This window comes from Camelus ferus, chromosome 6 (genome assembly GCF_009834535.1).
Source record: "Camelus ferus isolate YT-003-E chromosome 6, BCGSAC_Cfer_1.0, whole genome shotgun sequence".
Lineage (NCBI taxonomy): Eukaryota > Metazoa > Chordata > Mammalia > Artiodactyla > Camelidae > Camelus > Camelus ferus.
This window is the reverse complement of record NC_045701.1, coordinates 30,335,137-30,345,685: the sequence shown is the minus strand read 5'-3', so window position 1 is coordinate 30,345,685 and position 10,549 is coordinate 30,335,137. Positions and strand designations below refer to the sequence as shown.

The window sequence follows — 10,549 nt, the reverse complement described above, 5'->3', positions numbered from 1 at the left end:
GACACATTTTGGGATGGAAAATCCTGCTCACTTCCAGTGTGCAGTCACCTAATTTAAAATGTTGATAGCTTTTAGACAGGAAGGAAGGGCAGGGCATGGCCATTAAAGAAATGACACAGCAGTTAGCACCAAGATGGCAGAAAAGTCAACTCCCAATAGACCTTGAGGACCAAGAAGACGGGAGACTTGACTTCCAGTAGAACCTGAGCTTCATTATATGCTCAGCATGGTAAGTGGCACCAGGAGAGTTCCGAGGCTAACCAGGAAAGGTCAAAGAGAGGGCAGTGGCCCAATTCTTGGGAATCCCTGCCCCTTCCCCAAAGTAGTTGGAATAATCTTCCCACTTGTTAGCATCTTAAATAACCAAGTACATAAAAACTAGCAACACTCTCCCTTCCTTGCCTTCTGAGATGGCCAGCATTCTGTCCAGGGAGTGTGTATTTCTCTAAATAAATCTACCTTTACTCAGCTAAGGCTTGCTCTAGAACTCTTTCCTGTGTGAAGCCAAGGATCCTCACTTGGCAGGGTGCATCCCAGGTAATCAACAGAGACCTGGGACACTGCCATCCTCTCATGTCCCATTTTCCTATATTGCTTTGGTCAGCTTCCTAATTGTTTCAGGGCTGAAGTCATTCAATAATGTAGGAGACTGAAGAACACAAGGTCCTTTAATGTTCAGTGTTTCTCCTCTACATAACTTATCCAAGGCAAAATTATATGATGTGAACATTTCTCCTACTCTGTATCTCTATCCCCAAGTTAGCAAACAGGATTTCGTGGTTCCTAGTTACTTGTGTTCTCAACATTTCTTTCTCCGATTTACTTACTCTTCCTTCCAACAAAATTTAAATCTTAAGCCCCATTGTTAAGGAGAATTTTATTTAAAAACCCTCTAACCCTACCCTTTATCTCTGCCAAGTGAAAATGGTTATTATCAGATAAACTCATTTGTGCTCATATCTTCTACCTAATACATTATTCATCAGAAAACATAATGTCTTAACCCACCTTTATTTATATATACATATAATTTTTTAAAGAATCGTGTTATGCTTCGTGGATAAAGCTGAGAGCTTAAGCCCAGAAGACAGCTTCTCAGAGAGCCCTGAGGGACTGCTCCAAAGAGGTAAGGGGGGAGCCAGATAATACGGGAGTTTTGTAACAAAAACCAGGTAGTCGGAACATCAGATGATTACTTTTAATTAAAGAGAACGAAACATCTCAAGCTAATAAATTTAGTGCTTTTCTGTGTATGGGAAGATGCAAGAGTCTGGGCTGATTGAAATCAGTCCTTTGATAAGCACCTTAGCTGTCTAGGGCCAGTGTCCTGCTTTTATCCATCCTGAATCCCCTCAGGGGGCACCTTTGGTGGTGACCTCAGTGGCTGATGGCTTGTTGGCCCCACAATCATTGTTTACTGATTTGGCAGGCAATATTTTTCATCCACAGTGCCTTCCCTTGGTCATAAATTTGCCCAAAGTTTGGGAGGTTCTCCATGACCAAATTTGCCCCTCAGTACTTGGAAGGCTCATTCGTAGATCAGGTAAACATCCTGTTAATAGGACACTCAATTTACTGATCTTTTTTGATTAGACCCTGTTGATAATCTAAAAAATCTCTAGATCACCTCTTTTACTAGTCTATTATGATCCAGGAACTGTTTTCTCCTGCTGATTCTTCCCATAACTAGAGTCGAACTAGTATAATTATTATTTTGTGTGTGTGTGTGTCGGGGGGAGGTAAGTTTATTTATTTATTTACATTTTTTGCAGGAAATACTGGGGATTGAACTCAGAACCTCAAGCATGATAAGCATGTGCTCTACCACTTTGCGCTAAACCCTCCTCCACTACAATTAATTACTCTATGTAGAGTTATAAATGTGATCTATTGCATCTTAGAGACATTCTTAATGAATATCAGAGAGGACATGATTGACAGGCACTTGCCATGTTTGTTTTGTCAAAATCAAAATTGAAATACCAAGTCAAAGGTTGAGAAAGGAAGAAAATCAGTATTGAGTGAGCACCTGCTATGACTCAGGAACATGCCGCATATTTTATACTTAGTCAGCTCTGCCCACACCCACCAATCTGGATGGAATTCAGTCACTGCAATCAACCCTTAGGTCACAACTTTTCCCCAGCTTAGCACATAAACAGTCATACTTTCATCAGACACATAAGTCTATCACACATCTTTGACACACGCATATAAAACACCTTAAGTCTACACGCAGCATATCCAAGCATAAACTCTATCACACACAATGTAACACCTTCACTAATCACACAGCACATACTCTGCACACGTAACATAGAAATTTCCACACACATTGGGATGATATAATTTATTTAGAAAAGGGAAGACCATTCAGCTTGGGAAGACATGAAGAGAGTCAGTATCAGGAGAATTTCCGCATTAGTCAAAAAGTGGTGCCATGTGAGCTGAATCTTTTTTTAAAATGTAACAGTAAATCAGGTAAATAAGGATGGAAGTGTATTCCAGGCAGAGGAACAACATAGGAAAAGTTCTGATAGCAAGAAACAAAGTGAAACATGTTGGAGGACCTGGCAGGCCGGTGCGTTTGCAGTAAAAGAATTTACCAAGGACCACGAGGTGTTAAGAACAAAGGGAAAGTTGAATAGATAAACTGCTACAGGCAACAGCGGGCCACACAGATGAGAGATGCCTGAGTGAGCACCGAGGCTGAATGTGCAGGGTCTTTTACTGGGGAGAAGGGGGCTGTGAACACAAGGAATAGGGGCTGCATGATCATTTCATGCACCGGTACCTGATTGGTTGTGAGATCTGTCAGAAGCTACTCTGAATAATAAGATGTACAACTCTGATAAGAGCAGGAGATGGGCTATGTCCTGGGGTGCTTAGTTTTGGTGGCATAAAAACATGTATCAGGAGAAGATGTTTTTACCCTGCTGAAATGCAGGTATGCGAAGGGTCCTGCAGTGGGGAGTGGGGGTTAAGGTGCCAGTCGGTTCCAGGAACATGGAGAACCCAAGAGTGGGGGTTTTTATGAACTTCCGAGAGCGCCAGCTGGCTCCACAAAACGTAACTCGAAGTAGTTGGAAAACATTGGCAGACAAATGCAAGGGCTATTGAGGGAGGCAGAGGACACCACTTGGGAAGCACTGAACACTCAGAGCTGCGGACGTGGGTAGAATTTTTAGTTGCTGACATCCTCTAACAGCCACGTGTCCTCTATACTATCAACATAACCATTCATGCTACAGTGGAATTCAATGTAGCTGTAGCTCTTGTAATCTTTGTAGTTATTTTTGTTATTCTCCCGGTAGCACTTCAGCGTTTTGAAGGGATATTGGGACCATATGTAGACATTTTGGTAGCGACCTCTCCAGTTCCTGCGGCATATGTTCTCAATTTTGTGCCATAAGGTATAGATGAAGATGTGGTAGTTCTTGTCTTTTGGAACATCTCTTTCCCTCATAAGATCATTGCATTTGTACTTCCTGAATTCCCAGTTTGTGTTCAGGTGGTGCTGTTTCATAAATTCCCTCCAGGAGAGGTTCTTGCTGTGTACACAGAGCCCACATAGGGGGAACAGCAGGGCCAAGAGAGGGCCCAGGACCTTTAGAGCAGATGCCATTTCAGTCACCAGGGCCACCTGTGTGTCCACAGGGAAGAGAGAGGAAAGCATTATCTCAACACTGCCCTAAGAGCTCAACTCTACCTTAAAATTCTTTTCCCTGTCATTGTAGGCACTGGGACCCATCTGATTCCCAGGCTAGAAGATGGTAAGTCTCATTAGAAAATAAAGTTTGTAAGAACTGAAAGTGTGCTAGAGCCTGAGAGAGACAAACACAAAGTTGTGAAAAATAATAATCATAGATAATATTTATTTTGAGAATTCCAAGCACCTCCTCCCTGCCCTCTCTTCAACATGAACTGAGAACCCAATCACCCTCTAGCTAGCTGTTTTGAAGTCCAGATCAGTTCTCAGAAGAGCATGTGCCCTAAAGAAAATGATCTTTTAAGCTTTATGTCTGTGACGTGGAAAGGGCTGTCTCCTTTTAAGGGGACACAGAAGATGAGTAGAGACTTGGGAGATACTTCCCAGCAGAAAGGCTTTAGTTCCCTGAAATCCTAGGCTGCGACTACACTGACTCGGCAAGATGGTGCTTACGGGGTCTCGACTGCTTTCTAACGCTTCCCCAAAGCCTGTGTGAAACACACCATCACTTCTGATGACCCATGTCCCTTCTCAGAGGCCATTTCCCCAATTATCGTCATCATAAATGGTCTTAATTTGTTGTTAAGAATGTCATCATAAAGGAATTCCAGTTTTGAAATATTGTTCTAATCAATCAAGGACCAAGATTGAAACTGTCCTCACAGACTTACTCTCCTGTAAATTAGGGCGTAGACATATTTGAAAAAGTCTCCCTTTAAACCAGCTCTCTGCCCTCACTTACCATGAGCATATGAAATCTCCAACCTGATTCTCAGCTCTCTAAGGGTGTGTCCTCAAATAAGCCTAATAAAGGCTTCCTCACAGATCTGTAAGAGTCTAGTAAGATACATGCATTGAGAACATTTCTGAGAATGTCTAGTACTACATCAGGCCCGGAAGGAGGGGTAGGCACTTTCTCATTTGTGACTCAAAGGGGCTAACTAAGCAGGATGAGAAGATCAGGATTCAGGCTCTTCCAACGTACAGTCAGCTCTCCGTATCCACCTGTTCTGCAGCCAGGGACTCAACCAGCCACAGCCGCAGATCAAAAATATTCCAAAAAACATCCACGAAGTTCCAAAAAGTAAACCTTGAATTTGCTGTGAGCTGGCAACTATTTACGTAGCATTGACATTGCATTTATAAAACATTTGTATTAGGTATTATAAGTAATGAAACAATGATTTACAGTATACAGGGGGATACTTCAGGCTATATGCAAATACTATGCCATTTTATGTAAGGGACTTGAGCGTGCATGGATTTGGTATCCTGGGGGTGGGGAGTCCTGAACTAATCCCCTGTGGATACAAGGGACAATGGTACTATTCTCAGGAAGATTAGAGAGGAAGTAGGGAGGGGCAGGGAGAAGAGCAGGGGGAGGCTACTAGGACTGTATCAGTGAGATCAGTGCTAGGTTGAATCCAGGTCTTTGCTTCTTACCAGTTGGATCCCTGTCCATTCTTAACTCCACCATCTAGAAGTCCAGTCAAGCCCCTTCCAGTGTTCCTGGGCCTTTCCCTTTAAGAATCCTCAGCACCCACCCTTCTATCCGTAACTCACCTTATTTAGATCCAACAGTCCAGTCACTGGTGGTAGTGGGGATCAGTATGCGGATCTGAAGAGAAGAGAGTCTGTGTCTTTCCCTTTTTCTTAGCACCAAGAAGCCTGCAGCAGTGAAGGAAGGACTAGCAGTGGGAGGTGCAGCGCTCCAGTGGATTGGCAGTGCTGTGGGGGTGGGAGGAGGGGACAGCCTTACTAAGAGAACCAGTTCCCATATCTTCTCATCTAGAACACTTGGGTTCATTCCGAGAATAGCCTGGAGCAAAATCATCAAAGACTGATTTGCGGGCACAAAGGAATTGCAAGGCCCCGGATAACCCCAGAGAGGGGTTATCTAGAGTTGTCAGAAGACAACCAGAGATCTGGCTCCGAAACTCATTTCCCAACAAACTTCTAGGGGAAAGTCCCTGCATGGCTAAGCTATGTTCCAGTGGGAACCTGAGTGAGGAAAACCATATCTGGAGTTGTAAACTGTGGGACTTCCATTGAGAAGTGAAACAGTATCTAGTCAAGGGTACAATTTGCAGATAAAGTGAGATCCTCGAATGTGTTTTCTATCAACATATTTCTCCAAGGACTGTTCCTGGCTAAGCCACCTTGGTTGGATTTCTCACTGGGCCACCTTGTTATCAGAATGTCATGAAAGGTAACAGATTATGCCACCCCAAGATATGCCTCTCTCAGGGAGCATAATTTGCTTCCTCAAAATGTATATTTTTGGCATGTTGGATTATTTTGAACTGAAAAGAATCAAGGCCCAAAAGACTCAGGAAGAACTTTTGACCTTCCTTCTAACTGCCTAAAACAATTGTGGGCAAAGAATTTCACCTGCCATTTCAGTCAACAAACAATGTTGTGGCCACCAAGCCAGCATCCATTGCAGCCACCCCAAATGGTGCCCCCTGTGGGGAACTCAGGATGGAGAGAAACAGAACGTCAGCCCTAGATAGATAAGGTGCATATCATGGGAATGGTTTTAATAATCTTAGACTCCTGCATCTTCCTACATATAAAAAAGTGCCAAATTTGTTAACTTGAGATGTGTGGTTTTTCTTTCATTAACAGTAATCTTGTGATGTTCCAACTATTGGGTTGGTTTTTTTTTGGTTTTTTTTTTTTTTTTGCAAAAACTCCTATATATCCTGGCTCCTCCCTTACCTCTTCAGGACAGTCCCTCAGAGTTGTCTGAGAGGCTGTCTCCCAAGCTTAAATACCCAGTAGGTCCAACGAATAAAACATAATTTTCAACCTTTAGGTTGTGCTTTTTTTTTTTTTTTCCAGTCAACAGAATGTTCCAGGAAGAGAGCTATTACCATGGATAATTATAGTATAATATGAACTAGGTATAGCAGACAGGGAAGAATTTAGCAAAGTCTGTTAAAATTACTCTCTGTCCCATTGTCTCTGCAAGGCTCAGCAAATATTTGATTACCAAACATTTGCTCCTTTGATCGTCTGATGAATTGCCTTACTTTCCTTTGCAACATCCCCTTTGTCTGTAGCCGAGGATAGTATTTAAAGTGGCTGCTTGAGCCATTTTGGAGAGTTTTACTGTTTTCCTTGGTATCTTCCATGCCTATAGGAGATACACATGTTGTTAAGCTTCTGTGTGTCTTTTGTAAAAAAAAAAAGAAAAGAAAAGAAAGAAAAAGAAAAAATACGTTAAATAGAAATCTTAATTAAATATTCAGGAGACCAGAAAGGGGAACACTCATGCTCTACAAGCACAGCAGAGCCCGACAGGAAGAAGAAAGACTTCCTCTCCTTTGCTGGCTCAGACAGTGAGAGATTGTCGCCACTCAGCCAATGGAAAGCCATGCACAGTCTTCCCGTAGCCCTCCCAGCTTCCTTTGTCCCTCTGTAAATGAGGTCTCCTCTGCATTGTTGCTGGGAACTTGCACTATGGCTGCAGACCCCAAACTGCAATTCTTTGCTGATCCCAAATACATCCATTTTTCTGCTGGAGAAATAACTAGCAGTCTGTTTGTCTAACTTAGGTCAACATTTTCTCTTGTTAATCTGTTTTTCTATTACAAGGGAATCTCAGCCGGGTCTCAGAACCTGGAAGTGTAGAGGGAAAGTGACTTTTCCTGTCCTATAGGCAGAATGTCTACTTTATATCCAGAACTTATCTTTAAAGCGTGCTAGTAGCAATGCCATCCTGTTTTATAGTCACCTGATCTTCTCTTTGAATGGGAAATATGTTATCAGGATTAGATGGGGACCTGTTGGCATGTATAGGGATATGTTGGTATTTACAGAAATTCTGGTGCACTTTAAACCCTAGCTCATGTCAAATATTCTTTGAATAACAGAGAATCATGTGCTGATAGACTGGACGGGGGTTGTCTCAGAGGACACTCTGTACATCCGCCTACTCTCTATCCTTTGGGTGAAGAAGGAGAATAAGAAGGTAGAAACTCTGGGCACCCGGGTTTGGAGGACTTGAGAGATGAGTCTGAGAAAACATGAGGTGGCCATGATGGGTCCATACAGCTGGAGCCCTTCCCAGCAAGTTCATGCTCTCTCCTGAACAGTAAACCAAGTAGTGACTCAATAAATGTACAGGTAGGAGGGAGACACCACTAGGGTTAAAGTGTGAAAGGGCTAAGAAAGAGCTCCGTAGCTTTCCAAGGCATCCTTATGGCATATTACAGACCATCAGTGAGTAATTGAGAAAATTATAAGAAACTGTGCCAGTGAAAGTAATTTTTTAAAGAATAAACTGTTATGCTGATATCCAATGGTTGATAATATTATTATATGGTTGATCTACTCCAGTCTTTTCCGGTGTCAACTTGTTCATCCAGTGTTTCTCAAATAAGTGTCATAATCTATTTTTGATATGGGGAAAAAAATTATCGTGAACCCAAAGCATCCATCCATGAACCCTACTATAAAACTAAGCCAGTTGGGAAGCAACCTAAATTTAATTGTGGCAGTTGTACCCCTTTATATCTGCAGAAATGAGCAGCCACCAAAGCAGCCCAAGAAGGTAAGTTACTCAGTGTTTCTGGAAGTGGTTTATTGGGTCTGTTTCCTAGAACTCTGTCTACCCCCTTTTAAAACAAACTGCTTAGGTTATGTTGTGGGACACAGGTGGGCGAATCAGTGGGCTGGTGAGCCGATGACACACGGATTGGTAAAAGAATTTACCAGAGATGAAGAAAGAGAATAGTAAAGGAGCTATTAGGCTGAGCTGCCATAGCCAAGAGTGGGCCACACAGATGAGAGGTGCCTGTGTGAGCACCGAGGGCTGGTTGTGGGGGTCTTTTAGAAGGCAGGACCACAAGGTGCCTGATTGGCTTGTGCACAAGTCTCTGATTGGTTGTAGGTGAGGTAAGAAGTTTAGGGTGGGGGGGTTTATGACTCTGATAAGGTGGGCTGAAACAGGCCAGCCTGAGCTACTGTGAGATTAGGCATTACCTAGTTACTTTGTTAGGGGAAACGTGCCCTGTAAAGAACGTACTTCACCTGTTGAGGGATCACAGCAGACATCTGAGAGCCCAGGAATGGGGGTCGTTGGACTTTGCAGGATGTCAGTTGGTCGCACAGTTTTGATTTGCATTTCCTTGATGATTAGTGATACTGAATGGATATACACATAATGGAATGTGACTTGGCCTTAAAAATGAAGGAAATCTTGCCATTTGTGACAGCTTGGATGCACCTGGAGGACACTATGCTTAGTGAAATAAGCCAGACACAGTCAGAAAAAAATTGTACACAGACCCTGTACGATTTCACTTGTACGTGGAATCTAAAATAGTCAAATCACAGAATCAGAGTACCAAGGTGGTTACTAGAGGATGCGGGGAGGAGGAAATGGGCCATGGAAGATGGGAAATGGGAGACCGTGGTCAAGGGATTCAAAGTTTCAGTTATTTAACTGAATAAGCTCTGAGCATCCAATATCTAGCATAGTGACTAGAGGCGAAAATAAGACAACAGGCCCCAAATAGGTTGCTTATGCTAACCTCCCCCATCACCAAACTAAGACTTAATTACAGTTTCAGGTCTCCCAGAAATGGAATTTTCAATCAGTCAATCAGGAATTGCATGATCATCACTAGATAGGAAATCCACCCGATAGATAACTGTCATCCCCAAGGCAAAGCGACCTTGCAGTAACCAGTCTGCCTTTTTACCTAATATAACATCTTGGTTCCTGCTCCCATCCACCAATAAAAGTCTTTCATTTAATACAGTTTCTTGGACCTCCTTTCTATGTGCTGCCTGATACATACATTGTATGCCAACAAGATCTTAAAAATCTACTCAGTTGAATTTTGTTTTGCTGGGGAGGAAGAAAACTTTCCTCTGCCCTTCTCGATTCTTCTAGCTAGTCTAAGAGTTAAATTGACATAAAGCAGGTTAACAGGGGCAAATAAGATTTCATTTGGCACACGCAGGAGCCCCACATACACGAGAGGTTCAAAGGCAGAAAGGCAAAATGAGGTGTGTGTGCCACCCCGAGCTAAAAAATGGGAAGGGGCCTAAGGCTTCCAAGGACAGGAGGGTCACTCACTGGACGATAGTGGGCAGATGTTTGGTAACTAGAAGTTGGTCCTGCCATATAGATGCGGCCACTTAGATAAAACTTATGTCTGGTAATGACTCTTTTTCTCAGAAAAGTCCCCAATTTAAATTCTCCTAGGTAGTTAAGGGAGGGGCAATAGTTTCTCTTGAGTTCACAGGGTCTCCACTGCCTTTAGCTCAAAACAATCCACATGCCAAAGCAGCACATCTTGGAAAGGCCTCTTCTGAACCCCTACAGTTTTTCTCCCAGCTTGATTGAGGTATAATTGACAAATAAAATTGTCAGATGCCTAAAGTGGGCAATGTGATGATTTAATGTGCATACACATTGTGAAAGTATCCCCCCCATCGGGTTAACTAATGCATCTATCACCCCACATATTTACCTCCCTTTCCTTGGTATGAACATTTAAGTCCTACTCTTTTAGCAAATTTCAATTATGCAACTCAGTCTTATCAACTATAGTCACCAAGTTATACATTAGTTCCTCAGATCTTATTTATCTTATAACTGGGAACTTGTACAGTTTTGTTTTTTTTTTTAGCAGGTTAATTAATATAGTATCGTATACTTAAAAGGTGCTACCAGGGTAAATTCTATGTGTTTTCACCACACACACACACACACACACACACACACACACACACATGAAAGGGTAAATTTATGCAGTCATAGGTGTATTAATTAGCTTGATTATGGCGATTACCTCATAATGTACACGTGTATCAAATCAAGTT

General features: G+C 42.5%; 1 protein-coding gene across 1 annotated transcript; it reads right to left on the bottom strand.

Moving 5' to 3' along the window:
• Window positions 1-2,354: 2,354 nt before the first annotated feature.
• EDDM3B (epididymal protein 3B) lies at window positions 2,355-5,420 on the bottom strand. The gene is made up of 2 exons (XM_006191233.3): window positions 5,273-5,420; window positions 2,355-3,643 (listed from the first exon to the last, which is right to left on the bottom strand). Exon 2 carries the CDS (start codon window positions 3,623-3,625, stop codon window positions 3,185-3,187), a length of 441 nt encoding a protein of 146 aa, XP_006191295.2. The 5' UTR covers window positions 3,626-3,643; window positions 5,273-5,420; the 3' UTR covers window positions 2,355-3,184.
• Between the last annotated feature and the right edge of the window lie 5,129 nt (window positions 5,421-10,549).

Excerpts from the sequence above, each read along its gene's own strand:
- EDDM3B (XM_006191233.3), bottom strand. The coding sequence starts at position 3,625 with ATGGCATCTGCTCTAAAGGTCCTGGGCCCTCTCTTGGCCCTGCTGTTC.